The following is a 16,417-nucleotide window of genomic DNA, read 5'->3' as shown; positions in this document are numbered from 1 at the left end:
AAAACAACACATAAATAAAAGGCATTGTCATTTACAAGGCCAGTAGCTCAAACTCTTGTAAATGCGAGACCTATTGCATTGCAAATGCTTGTTTAAGAACTTATTGAAGTTGACACTGTCGGCTGTTTGTCACAATAATTTAATCATTTATTCAGACTCAACGTGTTCTTTAGATTTTGTCGCAGACCACCAAGAATCCATGCAGATTGCAATGCTCTTCAGATGTAACCTGCTTGCCTGGGTTTGAGCACATACAGTAAAATGTTCCTACTGCTTTTTGTTGTGCTGGAGAGAGCTATATAACTCGTCTTGTGCTCCTTATGTTTCAGTGATGAGGGGATGTTTTTCTTTGGCTCCCAGGTGATGTTGGAGCATGTAGATGGGAATGATGTGGAATGTGCATAGTGCTAGGGGTCCGTGTGCTGCAGGTGTTGGCACTTGGCCATATCCAGGTGTGCAAGAAAGCCAGTACCAAGTAGGGTGGGCCGATGTTGTAACTTGTTCTTAGATGTGTCTTGCTGCCTGGTGAACGAATTACCCTCTGTCATACCTCAGCCGGACACTGAATTTATTTCAGTTACCCTTTATTTTCAAGGTCTGTCACTGTTGGTTGCTCATTTGTATTTACTGTGCCCCAGGGATCACTTCTTTCAAACTCCCCAGTTGAACACTGGCCTATAATTAGCTATAGGTCATCTACCCCACATGGTGATTTGCGCATTGTACCACACCTATGGAATCGTGAAGCGCTGTTAATACCAGGTCGGCGGTCCATTAATTTCAGATCTCACGAAGGAGTACCATCGACCTTACATCAAGGGGTGAAGTGATTTGGTCACCACTCTGATTAGCAACGCTATTGGCAGCATTTGACTTGTAAAGGCCCGGTGCAGAGATTACAGTAGTGCAGAGCGCCAGGACAATCTCTGGAGTAACACTGTGGTGTTCAAATGCCCTTTTATTCATTCAAAGCGTATTATATTGGAATCTGTTCAGAAAAAGCACACAGTAAGGGAAGACAGCCCTTCTATTAAATAGGATTAAACAGGGGACACCAGGAGGCAAATAGACGTTAAAACAAGCATTTGCATTGCAATAGGTCTCGCATTATTAAAGTTTTAACTATTGGCATTGCTAATAATAATTAATGCAACACCAATAGCTCAAACATTCAGTAATGCGAGACCTATTGTGTTGCAAATGCTTGTTTATTTACTGTTATTTTTCCACCACCGACGGGACCCAGTGCCCCCACCCTACCCCGTGTGGAGCCAATGTCAAAAGCACACAACGTAATAAACTAGTATGTGCCTGCACCACATATATACCGAAGCACCACCAGGTATCAAGGGTGAGGAGATGTGGCCTAAAGGCATTAACACTGGAGACCCATCATGCATGATCTACCTAGAAATGTTTATTTATGAATGGTTTCGTAAAGTACAGACCATCTCAGTAGAGGCACTGGGGCAAGGCTGATGCATAACTTATTACACAAAACAATAAAACATAACATTAGTAAAGCACAGATGTGTAAATATTGTGTCTTTCAGAAATCTCTACATGGAAGGGCGATAGCTCAAAGGTCTTCTAAAATCATTAGCCTGTCAAAAGCCTAAACCTGGCCTCTCTTAATCTGATAGACATCTATCTGACTAGACAGAAGCAGTTCACACACATATCCTTCTATACACAGGGCTCCACAAACCCTAGAATTCAGTCCATTCTCAGACTTGAAAAAGACTACCTGAAATTTCAGAAAGGAGTAAAATCTCTTCAGACCGTCTATGTCCTACATATACAATGAGAGACAACTTTTCTTTTATATCAGAGAACGTGTGTGAGTCCAGACCAGGATCCTTAGCACCTAAAGCCTACAGCCGCCCCACTCACCTCCCATGTTTCTTGAAGTATTTAAATAACCTATACGCAATATAGGCGATACATAGAAAAAAAAAGAATTCAGAGTAAATAGGAAGAATATATCTATAATATGCTGTGTGCACTTAAACACTATATGTGAAGGTGTTAAGTAGAAGCTATGTTACATATTTAATTTAATTTCTTTAACTGGACTTTGCTTGAACATAAACAATGTCAGGTTTAAGATTTAATCATAGTCCGGCAATCTGAAAATATTCAAATGAGGCAGAGACCTTAACTGCGGATAACTTGCTGGTTAAAGGGTTCACAGTCAACCTGAGTCTTAGACCCATGGATGACTTCAACAACCTCTGCTCAATGGAACACTGAATGAAACTGCACAAAAATAAATACACCTGATTTCACAAAGACTAATCTGTTGTTCACAATATTTCCAGGTGGCATTTGTAAAAAGAGTGCATCTTTCAAACCAGTGCAGAAATACCATCCAGTAGCCAATGTGGGACTAGAAGGCCCTGTGATATTCATTCATGCTGGCATATACAGATAATATTCAGTTTTGCATCACGTGTGTCAGTGGATTCTCCTACATGGTATGGTGTAGGGGTAAATACACGTTTACATAGCCAGTGGATATCCTGAAAATCTGGAATTAATCAGACCCTATGTTGGGCACTCCTGCATCAGAGAATACAACACAACATAGCAAAAGAACAGAAGAGCCAGGACTGAAGGAAGCCTCAAGACTGCGACAGAACATGGGCAAACAGACCTCCCGAGAGCGCTGGATGAACATATTTCTGTACTTGGCTATCTGTAATTAGTCCTGGGTCATTTCTGCCTGCCTTCTGAAGTCTGTAATTAGCCCCAGAGGGCTTCCCTATCTGTGGCTGGCCTGGTGTTTCTGCAGTCCCTGGTGTCTGTGCAATGCAATACCTTAGGGATTTATGTAGCCTTAGGTGTTTGGAGATATTCACTGTAAAAACGGAAACGCTCTCAAGGAAAGACGCACCCAGAGACAACTCAGCCCCATAGGAATTCAACAGACACCAGGGTGAACTAAGCCTGTCTCATCAGCGCGTGCTATCACAAAAGTACACAAAGTAGCGGAAATACCAGGTTACGCCACACCCTGTGCACGAGCTCCCGAAGCAACGAGTACCTCGATTCTGTGAAATTGCTGCATAGCAATCGAAACCTGTGGTGTGTGTGTGTACCACAGAGGTGCTGACGTGGGAATCGAAACCAGTGGTGCGCGCGCATCACAGAGGAGCAACCGGGGGTGAGGGAGCCTGGCGTCTGTGCCGCGCTGATGCGTGTGCTAGACACCGGTGGGAATGGGCGGAGCAAAGGCGGGATATGCGCCCGCCTTTGCCCAATTGCGTGCCTTTTTAAAAAAAAATCATGAAACCCAATGGCAGCGGCGAGAGCAAAATACGTACGACCGTGTGGTCAGTTTTCAAAACCCCCTTACAAGAGGTCTCGCGCTGCGTGAGCAATGCTGCGCACTGCAACGCTAGGCACAAGACGTAAACAGCTCTTTTGAAGGGCTACCGCCAAAAAATCCTAGGCAGCACATCAGGGGTAATTACATTGCAGGCACTACATCGGGAAGTTTTGCTACAGTAATTACAGGTGTCAGTACATCACCAGAGACATTACTTCACAAGAATGTACAAATAAGTATTACATGTAAAGCTTTTTTTTTTTTAGCTTTTTGCATTTTATATTTTTATATGTATATACCTATACATATATATAATATAAAATAAGTTATAATTAAAATTAATACTAAACCATTAAAATTACCTCCCTACAAAAGATTAGCTTTCTAAACATCAGGTTTATTCTTCACAAGCACCTCATCCGCTTTGCCCACAGGAAAACCTGCTGTTCCGATTACCCCTGAGTTCCAGCTTACATTTAAAACATGAACCTCCTGCATTGCTTCTTACATCAGCACATTCTCTGGCATGTTTATGAATCAATTGTGAATTACACAACTGGCTCATCACCTTTCCTTAAACAATCTTTGGTACTAGTTCTCATATCTGCTACTAGCTCCTTAGCTGCTCTCTGTTTTGTTGTCTTGCAGCACCACACACCTCACTCATTGCACTGGAATGCGTCCCGAGTAATTATACCAGTAGCTTAGTCAAACCTTCCACCCCTCACTTTTTTGTGTAATCCAGGGATGCCTGTCATGGTAGCCATCCACATTATAGAATAAATAAATAAACATTCTCAACCTACAAACAATCACAACAGAAAACATTGTGTGTGCCCCCGTTTGCACATCCAACCAAGATTATACAGCACTCAACTCAATTTAAACACTCATTGTCCAACTACAGAAAACCCTATATTACTTTTAAATGTGGGGTTCTGATCATTTAGCCCTCTTTTCACCCCTCTTTCCTTAGTAGTCTCCATGACACATCATGAGGGCTACATATGAAGCTGTGAACTGGTAATGGTGAAACCCCATTTGTAGTTCATCAAAGCACAGAATAATCAATTTATTGTCCACACTGCTCAGTAACAACAGTTTCAAGGGTGTGAAGATACTTGAGAAAAACTAGGTGGGAATGAAATTAAGACGATCAGATGGGTCCCGCGAGGGCTTCTACAAAAGAACCCCCATAAGAGTCCTTTTCATGTCTACTAGAAAAATGCTGATAGGAAGAGAGCAATTGAATACATTGAAAAGATAAGAAGATACAAGCGGAGCATAGAACTTTTAGACCCCTGATTTGGCAAGAGAAAAGAGAGTATCCACCTCGTATAGGAAACTCTTAATCATGTTAGGTATAATGCTCCTCTGCAGCAGGTACATTGTTGCACCAGGTATCTTACCAACTATCAAGTTCTTGCTGTTCATGCCTGTATTGTCCCATCAATCCTGAAGAGCTTACTTAAACCGCGAAGGATTCCTGTAGGTATTCCACAGTCATCAAGAATGACTGGGTGAAGCTGCATTACCATAACATGGATCCCTAAAGCCCATTCAGTACAAGACAGCAAGCAGCATTCAGGGAGGCCCTACTGTGGCCCACACCTTTCTTTGTCACCACCTTCTCTGGTGGAGGTGGCTCACCTAATCGTGACTTGCTCTAATGCTGTACAAGCACATTCTCTGTGAGCAATGATGAGGAGAAATTAATACTAGCAAACATTTTGCACTTCAAAAAAACCTTTACGGCTACCTATTGTATATCATGCAACCACAGCCTCAGTAATTTATGCAAAATCTTTCATTAGAAAAAAAGAAGTTATTTTATGTCTATGATAAGACAGCTATAGATGTCTGGAATAACTTATATTATCGTTTCAAATGTGCAATAACAAGCTGTACAAATATAAAGTGGTCTTTGGACATCACCCTTCAGCTACTGTTTTTCATGTGTTTTGTAATGGTTTGCTATTAATCGGATATGTTGTCCATCAAGGCCAGTACATTTTCTGGATAATTATACTGTGTCATTTGTATTCCTTTTTTGTTGGAATATCAAGTAGTCTTTTTGTTAGACTTTAAATGCTAGCATGTAGTATGTACTGAGACCCGCGTATGTTCTTTGATATACTTACCTTGCTGAAACAACAAGATTTTAATTTCTGATTTTGGCCTTTTTGTTTAGAAAGTGTGTGCAATTTGGATGTATCCTCCTGTCATAAAGATACAGGACTCGATTCACAAACTGCATTTTGTTGTACATGATGTAATTCTATACTACTGCTACCTCCCTACTACCTATATACTATAAAATTCACAAAGCTGTGTAAATCTCCACTTCTGCTAGCTTTCCTATGGAGAGATCTTAAACAACACATGCACGTTTACCTTTTAGTGGTAGATTTGGGAGGCAGCAGTGGGAGTGGTTGGAAAAAGGGGCATGCTTACTACTAAATGGGAGATGTTTAGGGATGAGTAAGGCACGATTTAGGGGGGTTAGGGAGATGTTTAGGGAGAGACATGCACCCACCAGCCAAAAGAGTAATCCCATTGTTAAAATAAACTGCTCTTCTAAAGTTACTGCTGTCAAAAAGTAACCAAAAGAGTAGTAAATATGCTCCAGCTCTGAGCTGGAGGAAGCACCACCCATCACCAACCACTGGTACTGCAAATCTCCAATAGAAAATAATAGAGGTATAGACATAAAATCAAAACCCAGTAGGCAATAATGTAACATTAAATTATATTAAATTATTTAAACTCATTAAAAATTTAAATACATGTAATTTGATGTTAGAAAACACATAAAGCATATTTGTTATTTTATTTTAAACAATTTTAATGACGCTTATGAATTAAAAAATTAATGTACACATTTTTAATACATAATAGAAAAATATTTTTTACATTAGGTTGGAATTTTGCTTTTATATTAGACTTCAGAAAAATATTTTTACATAAAAAATAAGTTAAGCCATCAGAGATTGGTACTAGCTATGGTGGAAGTACAGACATACGTATTGTGATGTGCTATAATTGTATTTCCTTTGTGATTCTTATTCTAGAACAGCAATAACATTTAATATATTTAAAAAGTTAAGCCATTGGAGCAGAGATCTCTCTATGCTAAAGGATTGGAAAAAGTAAAAACAGTGTATTAAGCTTTAAACAAATTAGTAACAATATCTATATGTTAAATAATAGTGTAAATTAGTTTTATATATGTATTTCAAAATAGAGCATAATAAAGAAAGTGATCCAGCCATCATCTTGATTTTGAACTAAATACTTAATATACATATATTAAATTAAAACATTCTAAAGATTTATTAAAATAGAAAAATCACACCTCAAGTAAAATGTTTATATTTATTTATTATGTATCAAATGTTGCAAAATGTTATGTATAGAATGAATTTAAATACTTTATTTAATTTTAGAAATCTAAGGTTACATTTATTTTTAAATTACAAAATGTTATTAAACTATTATCATAAAAATATTTATTTTTAGTTATTTTTAAATTATTTTATTAACAATAAATTATTTTTTATATACATTTTAAAAGTCTAAATAAAGTAATGTAATTAAAAAAATTACTTTGGAGTTCTATTTTAAGTTCCTTCCTACAGTATTTTCAATGAGAGGGTGTTGCAGTGGTTGCCCCTGTGTGGTACTGGACTTACTACTGGTCCTTTTTGGCAGTAGTAACTTGCGCTTGTATATTTTATCTCTACCCCGTTTCAGGTGGTGGATACATGTTAGCCTACTCTTTTGAGTAACTTTACATGCAAAAATGGTCCAAAGTCACTCAAAAGTGTAAGAGTAAACTTACACATTTAACTTACACACAAGTCTAAGTTACCTCTGTGAATAGCCCTGACAGTGCGGTTTATTAATTAGCTTAACGCTGCTTATGCAGTATGTCTATAAAAAGTACCCTACACCCAGCTTCCATATTGTTGTGAGCCAAGGTTGTTGCTTAATTATGTGATTTTCTATGTACACAGCTATAGGGGGAACACGCAACAACACCAAACTATTACCAAGCGCTTCCCCAAATAAAAAGCCAGAACTATTGGCTTTCCATATGCTTAATTTCATATATGTAGGACTTAAGGCACAGGAGTAGTAAACGCTATATAAATACTACAATTGGAGAGAAATCGAACTCCTACCCCTGACTTTACATCACTGCTGTTACAGATGTTGAGGGGCGGGGTTCTTTTTTCATGAATAAAGATGGCTGTGTGATAACAACACATAGTAGAATTAGAAATGCATCACATGGAAATGAAAAAAAAAAAAAGGAACTAATCGACAACGTAAATGCTTGCACTAAATACATATGTTTCTTTTCCAGAAAAGGGTGTGCTGTTTAAGATTCCCTATTCAGTATATGGAAACTTCCTGGACGAAAGCAACTTAATTCACTTCGTAGCTATGGGAGAACAGAACACCAACTGGGAGAAGTTGCTTGTGCAGAAAGATATTACCCTCGCCTTCCCGGATGTGATAATCAGTGTATGAAGCATTTTCTTTCTTGTTGGGGTTTACAAAACGGCCAAGTGAACACGTGTTTTTCAAACTCCCAAATAGACTACTGGATACAGATGCAGGTTTAAAAAACGCATTGAATCACTAACCGGAGACCCCCATATTGCTGTCCTGCTGTTTCACAGAACATGCATTTTTATCACCATGTCTGTAGTTACCATTAAACCATTCGGTGCAGACATGGTAGCAAAATTGTTTGAGGATACTGCTTAACTGGGGCCTTATAAACAAGGGGTATCAGAAACCTGGGAATAAATTTACGAACTTTTTGTCCTGGGTTTGTGTTACTTTTGTAATGCAAACCCGACTCAGTGGCTTAGATTTACAAATATTTTGCACTGTGTTTTCATCAAAAAAGTGATTCAAACCAGCGCAAAAATGTTCTTTTTATTAACTTTCCAGCGCTGCAAAGTTGACTGAAAGCGTCAAGCGGGCATTTCATGGGTGGTACACTGGCGTCCTCATGCAACCACCTATGGTGTTTGATGCAAAAACCTATTGACTAATAATAGTAGACAGGTTTGTGTGACAAAAAATAACACCAGGCATAAAAAGGAGAAATGCATGAATTTCTCCTAACTTTTCCCACTTTACATATGGGCTGCACTGTACAGCACACATCCGAATGGGAAACATTTTAAGGTTAGTCTAAGCATACTATTTTCTGCTGGAACTCGCACAGACACCCTTGCACTATGGTGCAAAAGTGTGTGCATGGCGCACTGCAGCAAATTTTAGTGCTGGTGCTGGTGCTAGGGAGAGGGGTGGAGAGTGCAATACTTTTGTAAATATAGTGCCATACTTTTATAAATATGATGCTCTCCTGCTCTCTCCTTCTCACACAACGCAGCACATCATTTTTGGCTGCTGCACTGAGTGGCATGAGGCTTCCTATGTTTACCTAATATTAACAATGCGGTTCTCATTATTATTAATATTACTCATATTGCCATTCTTTTATGAACATGTAAGGGCATACCAGAGCCTTTTTCAAAAAAACACACCCACAGGTGTTTAAACGTGTACCACTACTTTTGAATGATTACAAAATCTACATAAACAAAATTTCCCTTTTCTTGCTCTGTATTTCAAACGTGTCAATGTACCAAAAACGAATGTGTTTTCACAAACTTTCTAAATGCATTCTTTCACATTTGGACCCATGATCAAAAAGTAATTTGCATTCTCTGAATTTGAACCCACAATCTTCAGAGTGAGCATCCAAGACTTTATACATTAGGCCACAAGTGACTCCAACTGACACTCCAGAAATCATCATTAACTTACTTGTAAGACAGCGGGCTATAAAAACAAACAACTAGGCCTGGACAAAGTTCACAGAGTTCCGCCAAGCAAAACTCAGCGAAGTGACGAAAAAACTCAGCCGCGCTATGCAGAGTTCTGCAAGCGGTACAGTGCATTGGATTGCGCCGTACTCTCAGATTTTTAGCGCAGAGTGTTTGTCTCGCACTGGAAAATCAGTGCGAACTGCACCATGCGCATCACAAAAGGGCACTGCTCCTTTCTGACACTCACGTAGATGTCCTACTCGAGTGGAAGCTTCCTCAGCGCGAACAAAAAGGTTCTCAATGCAAGCGGTAGTGGCCATCCACGACCGTCCGCATTGAGAAATCTCGCCCGGGGGTGTTTTGAAGTAAGATTTTCCTCTTTCGCGCTCACTAACTCAACATAGGCTAGCACAAGTGAGGAAAAAACTCAGTTCTGCTATGTGGAGTGGAGTTTTTTGGAACTCCATGCGCTACGCAGAGCGCAGAGTGGGAAAAACTCTGGAAACTCCGCAAGCGGAGCAGAATTTCACAGCCAGGCCTACAAAAAAAACATTCACACGAACAAGAGCTGCCAGTAAAATACATGCAAGACTAATACTATTTACGAGCTGTTCGCCTGCTGAACTTTCAAATTAAGCAAAATAACCTTGTATGAGAATTCAAACTACAATTGACCAGACTTCAGTGCAGACTCACCCAAATTACAAACGTTATTGAAAGGCTGGGCTCAGCCGAAGCCGACCTTGGAACGGCACTTTACCTTTGGAAACAAATAAACAATAATGCATGCACCTCACACTTTTACTAAACACATATTACCCAGCATTTACAAAACAAAAAAATATAATTACAGTAAATAAAACACCCAAAGTGCTCTACTTCACAGCATATCAGTGCAAACATGTAACTTTAGCAGCAAGCAAAAGAAGAAGTTGGTTATGGACTGCCTCTATTTATAGAGTGGACTGTGGTTCTCTTTTATTGTTACTTCCCGCCTCGGGGAGCAGGATTGTAGAAAATGTAGTTTGCTTTAAATGTGCTTATTAAATTAAATAGCAGGAAAAGAGACTGCATTATAGAGCCTCCTGTCTTGTACTAAACCCATGTGCCATATTTAACCCGTTGCATGCTTGTGACGGAACCGCTCCGTCACAAGCCATGGTTGAGCTGTGCTTGTGACGGAACGGTTCCGTCACGGCCCCCTCGCCGCGCCTGCGCGGCGCTGATTTCGCGCCTGCGCTGACGCTTTAATGGGCGGGCGGGTTCGTGACGGAACCGTTCCGTCACAAGCACAGCTCACCCGCGAGCCGTGACGGAGCGGTTCCGTCACTAGTATGGAGCCGCCGCGCTGCCGCCCCACCCCCTTAGCGCTGCGGCGGAATAGCCGCCGCAGCGAAGGGGTTAATATAACAGAGGCCGATTTTTTTCATACAGTATTCATTTGTTATAGCAATGTTCCAAAATGTTCTAATAGGTTACGCAAAATGCTTTAAGCATAATGTAAGACACAAACATAATTCAATTGAATTATTGAGTTGAATATACTCCTTACCATGTTCTGAGAGTTTTTCGAATTATTAGTGAAGTTTACTCTTTCTTATCCTAGGTTCTTGGAAGAGTTATGCTTCATCAGCCGGTAACAATACAGCTCAGCTTTGCCAATCCTTTTAACGAGGCGATTGAGGATTGCCTCTTGGTGGTGGAGGGCAGCGGCCTGCTCCAAAAACAGCTCCAGATGAGGTGAGTACATTATGCACGGAGCCTTTGTACTGCCATCTGTAAAGATGAGCTGTGACTGCAGCACAAATAGGTGTGAGACAATTGACCTTCACTACAATCCTCGTAGGAATAATGAATCCGGTTAAAACAGGAGTGTGTTCCGATTCAGGGAGGACCTGACCTGACAGTTCGAGCTGGATTGTTCCTATTAGAGCAGGGTCAAGAATGATACGCATACGGCTGGGTCCGAACTGAGGCAGCACGGTGGGCAAAAGAGGAATGGGTGGGGTACTACCCCAAGTGATTGGCAGTGGTTAGAAGTATTGCATGCATTCCTCCCATCACCTTTTGTGTGTTTCTTGTGCCGACCCGAAGTGGCAAGGTTATGCCCAGATGTGGGTCCCATACTCACAGTGCCACTGGAACCAAGCTACACGGAATGAAGAGCCCCAATCAGGACGAAACCAAGGCTGGGTTGCTAGTGTTTCGAATCAGGAAGGACCGGGTCAAGACTGATTTGCATATGGCTAGGTTCAAACTGCGGTGGCATGGTAGGCAAAAGAAAGATCAGTTGGAATGCTACCCTGAGCGATTGCCATTGGTTAGATGTATTGCGAGCATTCCTTCCATCACCTTTTATCTGTTAGACATTATTGCACCCCTCAGGTTTTTCTCTACATAATTTTTGTCAGGTAAAATGGTAAAACCTCACCATTTTGAGTTTTTGTGTTTTGGATTGGTGAAAAGCAGAAGAAATTAATACCTCGGATATTAAGACTAGTGTGGTGATACTGCACCTGTGTTAACACAAAAGGCTGCCGGTACAAATTCCAGTAGCCAAGGGGTTGAAGAGGAGAAGAACCAGAGTATGTCCTCCCTATAAATTTTATTTCACAAAAAAATTCTCCAATAGAATTACACCAGGGCAGAATGTCTGGTGGTGTGTAATCTGCAATGTTGAGAAAGACTACACCATGAGTGGTAGTAAGGATTATACAAGTAACCACTCAAGGCAGGAAGGCCATGCTAATCATGTCCGTGTTTCTAGGAGGAAAAAACACTATTTCTTTTTAATTACCCTCACACACCCTAGTGGTGTCATGCTTCATCATCGGGTCACCCCGACCCCTAAAAGTCGGGGTGGGCTCAACCACAGTGTTGGGTAGCTCTTAGAACAGATGAAGGAGGGGGGGCTTAAATTTTTTTTTAAACAGTCAGACCCCTGTTTTCCCCTTATTCTTGGGTCTGGCTGGGTCAATAAAATTCTAAAAAACGGGTCTTTATTGGATTTTTATGGTCCTAAGACCCTGGTGCCGACATGTTGCAGTCCACAAAGGCTGTAAAGGTCCAGGACTTTCTTCAGGGCTGGAAAAGAACCCCCTTCTATGTGTGGGGAAATAAAGGATGGGAAGTCCCTATCCTATCCTTGTAGTGAGGGAAGAGTAGCTTCTCCTTGTGTGTGTAGAGCCGGGGACCGAAACCGCAGTAGGTGTAGTAGCCGGTGAGATCTCAAATTGAGACCACATAAACGCATATTTCGGTCCTGTGAGAATCACGAAGCCCCCATAATTTGGACGGAGCCTGGCAACGCAAAGACATTTTTATCTTTTACACACACGAGGAGAAGTTACTCTTCCCTCGCTACACGGATATGATAGGGACTTCCCATAAATATCCAATAAAGACCCGTTTTTTTTAATTTTATTGACCCAGCCAGACCCAAGAATAAAGGGTAACCAGGGGTCTGACTGTTTTTTTTAATCTTTAAGCCCCCCTTCCTTCGTCTATTCTAAGAGCTACCCAACACTGTGGTTGAGCCCACCCCGACTTTTAGGGGTCGGGGTGACCCAATGATGAAGCATGACACCACTAGGGTGTGTGAGGGTAATTAAAAAGAAATAGTGTTTTTTCCTCCTAGAAACACGGACATGATTAGCGTGATACTGCACCTGTAAAATACCTCCCCTGGAAATATTGGTGAGGTATTATCTTTCAGGATTACCTGGGATTTGTAGAGTGGCTCTTGGTAGTCTCCTTGGTGCAACAAATGACCAACAGAGGAGCACCTAACTGGCTGCACGATTTAGGATTGCATTGGTAGATTCAGACTCCCAACCCATTGTACTCCTGTGACCTCTTATCTACTGCAGTTCCGAAGGAAAGACTTAGAATAAGTGTGTTGTTTAATGAGATCGAGGACCAGGGACACATATTTTATTTTTGTTTCAACAGTAGCCAATAGACCAGAGCTGAACAGCTGCCTTTCAGAGGAGTTAACCTCTGAATTCCCCAAATGTAATGTGGACTGGCAATCGAGCCCTGTGACATCATTGAAAGTGCTATCACCGAACCGATATTGCCAGAAATAACACGACCTGAAGTGCTCTTGGTGTAAGAAGAAAATGAGTATTTCTAGGAGTGAGAGCACAAGACAAAAGAACACAATATCCCTCCTTGTACATTTATGTTTTATTGAGGGAAGTGGAATATTTGCCTAGAATGCTCTAAATGGTAGACGAGGGACTTGCTTCAGCTGCATCTCTAATGATGACACGTTGTCCGTAATATGTACAGCATCAAATTTGAGATTCCTGTTCATTTATTTTCTTCCTTTATTTCTTTCTTCATTTTTTCCTTTCACTCCTTCTCTCTTTCTCTTTTTCTTTCCCTTTCTTTCATTGTCTTTCTTTCTTTTTCTTTTCACTCCTCTCTTTCTCCTTCTTTCTTTCCCATTCTTTCATTCTCTCTCTCTCTTTCTTTCTTTCTGTCTTCCTTTCTTTCTTTCTTTCTCTCTTTCTTTCCTCTCGCTCTCTCTTTCTGTTTGTCTTACTCTTCCTTTTATTCCTCTCCACCAATAAATCCAAATGTAACTGCACTGGAAGTGTAGACATGCAATATATAGGAACGTTTCATGTGTCCTGCTTCCCCCATACAAAAACTAGCTCACACAAATTCTTGAAAATTGTCCAGGTGGCCAAAGCACAAATTAGGCACATTGCCAGAAGTCCCTCTTCCTACAGTCAGAATGACCTTAGTCTCCTTCTGAAAGTGATTCAGACCGTATGTTACGCCACCTCTTGCTCAGCCACTTATCCAATTCACGGTCATGTTGAGCGAGACTTTGATCACTCCTGTAGATCTGAACTTGTAGGTACCAGAAGTTCTTTTACACCTACAAACGATGCTGAATCAGGAACGTCTAGACGTCCATACATGCAAGGTAATACTTAAAGCCAGCTGCAAACGATGTCCAACCATCAATCTGAGTAGAGAAAGCAGCATCAGCCACTCCCTTTCAAAGTCCTCTCTCGACCCCATCACAATAAAAATTCAGATTCACTATTCATTTAGGGTATATTTTCTTCTGCTTCTAAAGGGTGTTCCTCTTCGTCTGATGCTGCCTAAATAACAACTCATATTTACCTTAACTACAGTGGGAAGGATCTCTTGACAGGGTGCATGAAAGAGAAAGATCTTATATGTGATTGAAGCACCTCACTGCCTCCATTCACTGCTCCTGCCCATTTAGTAAGAAGGTTCTGGGGGTTAGTATCACTGCCTACTGCAGAATCTGAACGTCACAAGTACAATTCCTTTCTACAGTTAATAAATTGAGTGAATAAGGTGGCTAGAATTAACATTTGTTATTTATAGTGCACTGAAGTATGCAATGAAGCACTTTATAAAAACATGCTTTCCCAACAATCACTTCTTATCTTTACTTCCTGCCCATGGGTTGGAACACCACAGCAACAGGCCGGTTGGCGGCTAGCATGCAGCGGTGAATCTGGAGATTAAGACAATAAATGCAGAACCACTGGCTTTGAGGCAAAGATAGTGAAGATTACAGGCAGTCCCAATGTGAGAAATTGTATTTTTGACTGAGGTTGTGTGTTAATCCTCCTCAAGCAAAAAACAGAATCCCTGTCAGGGTGAACCACAAAAGTCACTAAATTAACCTGAGCTTAACCCACATGGCGCAAGGACCCAAGGATCCATCAGAAATTCAGAGGTATCCATGGATGTCGCAAGGCATCCGGCCCAAAAGTGGCACATTGCTGTAGTTGGTCATAAAATTGACTCAACAACAGCAGTGCGTCAAAAAACAGAGGCGATGCGTCAGTTTGACTGACACAAGTAGGCTACTGTATGGGGACCTATGTAATAGAGTGTGAAAAGGTGACAATCTCACCTTACACTCTATTACATTGGTCCTGGATGTCGCGCATACAAGTGAGTATAGTGCACTTATGTGTCCCACTATACCTACATATGTGTGCCATAATTCATTAGTGGTGTGTAATGAGTGATCTACTGTGTTACCTACATCATGTGTCACTTGCCAGTTGTCGGGAAGTGACTTGATTGCAGATTACAGTTTCAAGTCACTTAAGCTGGTCATATTCCTTTGAAACAGCAAATGCGTCATTCCTGTGCCTGAGTTTTAGACGCGTAGGAATTTTAACGCATCTCAAGCTCAGTGGCCCGCCTCGTTACCATGCGTCAAAAAGTCATAAACACCACTGTGTCAGTTATACAGGGGGTTTTAGGTGGGAAAGCCTACCTTGGATATATTAAAATTAACATAACGCAGCTGTTTTCGATGGGATAAAAAAACGACGCAGGCCAACAATAAGTGACGCACCAGCCTAGATGCGTCACCTTGTAAATATGGACAATGACATTGCCGCCACTGCGTCAAAACAAATTATGCAGTGGTGCAAGTTCCTAGTAAATATGCCACAAAATATGCCCCACGTACTCTAGGTAACATGGTTACTACATCTTGGCAATCTACTTTCAACATTGAATGTCAGTACATTTTTTTTTTAACTCTCTCCATCTTTTTTTGTATTTCAGCATTGGAGCCATGGGCCCAAGACAGCGATCAAGTGTCAACTTTGAAATTATCCCTTATAAGAGTGGTGTAAAACAGCTTCAGGTCAACATCACCAGCAACAAATTTAGAGCTATGAAAGGCTGCAAAAGCATCGACGTGCCTCCAATAGCTACACAATAAGCGCACGTCTAGAAGATATATTTTATTAACACACGTTTATATTTTTTTACGTTTTTGCGTTTGTTGTCTTGAGGTGGAAACTATTTCAAATCAAGAACCATACTCATCACAATATTCAGTTGTCTGTTGTACCTGATATGCCATGAAACAATAAAATATTGTTTGTATTTAGAAAAACTAGCACGCTGGCGGTCAGTTCATCACGTTTCTGTTTTCATTACTTGTCATTTTAACAGAGGTAGTTTTAGTGTCTGACTAGATCTAATTAGCCCATTTCAATTATAAATTGTTTGTGAAAAGCCAGTGGCCATTATTCATACACAAAAGAAAAAATGTAATCTGTTGTGCTTGTTACAAAGTCCTTCTAGATTAGCTGTTGCTGTTTAAATAAGTGTTATGTGACATAAAGACCTGGTCATTAAATAGATATAATTAATCTTATTCATGTTCCAATACTGTAAATAGGAATCAACAATAGATGGTTTGTCCTTACAC

The 16,417-nt window shown here is 40.6% G+C and overlaps 1 protein-coding gene across 2 annotated transcripts in view; it reads left to right on the top strand.

Annotated features, from left to right (window-relative positions):
* Nucleotides 1–16,100, top strand: part of TGM5 (transglutaminase 5) — a 387,349-nt gene extending 371,249 nt beyond the window's left edge. For both annotated transcript variants that reach the window (XM_086932527.1, XM_086932526.1), the window contains 3 exons: nucleotides 7,701–7,861; nucleotides 10,790–10,923; nucleotides 15,763–16,100. In XM_086932527.1, coding sequence (XP_086788653.1) covers nucleotides 7,701–7,861; nucleotides 10,790–10,923; nucleotides 15,763–15,922 — 455 coding nt within the window. In that variant the 3' untranslated portion in view covers nucleotides 15,923–16,100. The remainder of the gene's footprint in view (nucleotides 1–7,700; nucleotides 7,862–10,789; nucleotides 10,924–15,762) is intronic.
* Nucleotides 16,101–16,417: the final 317 nt, after the last annotated feature.

Source organism: Lissotriton vulgaris, chromosome 7 (assembly GCF_964263255.1).
Source record: "Lissotriton vulgaris chromosome 7, aLisVul1.2, whole genome shotgun sequence".
Taxonomy (NCBI): domain Eukaryota; kingdom Metazoa; phylum Chordata; class Amphibia; order Caudata; family Salamandridae; genus Lissotriton; species Lissotriton vulgaris.
The sequence above is the reverse complement of the archived record's forward strand: the minus strand, read 5'-3'. Positions and strand labels throughout refer to the sequence as shown.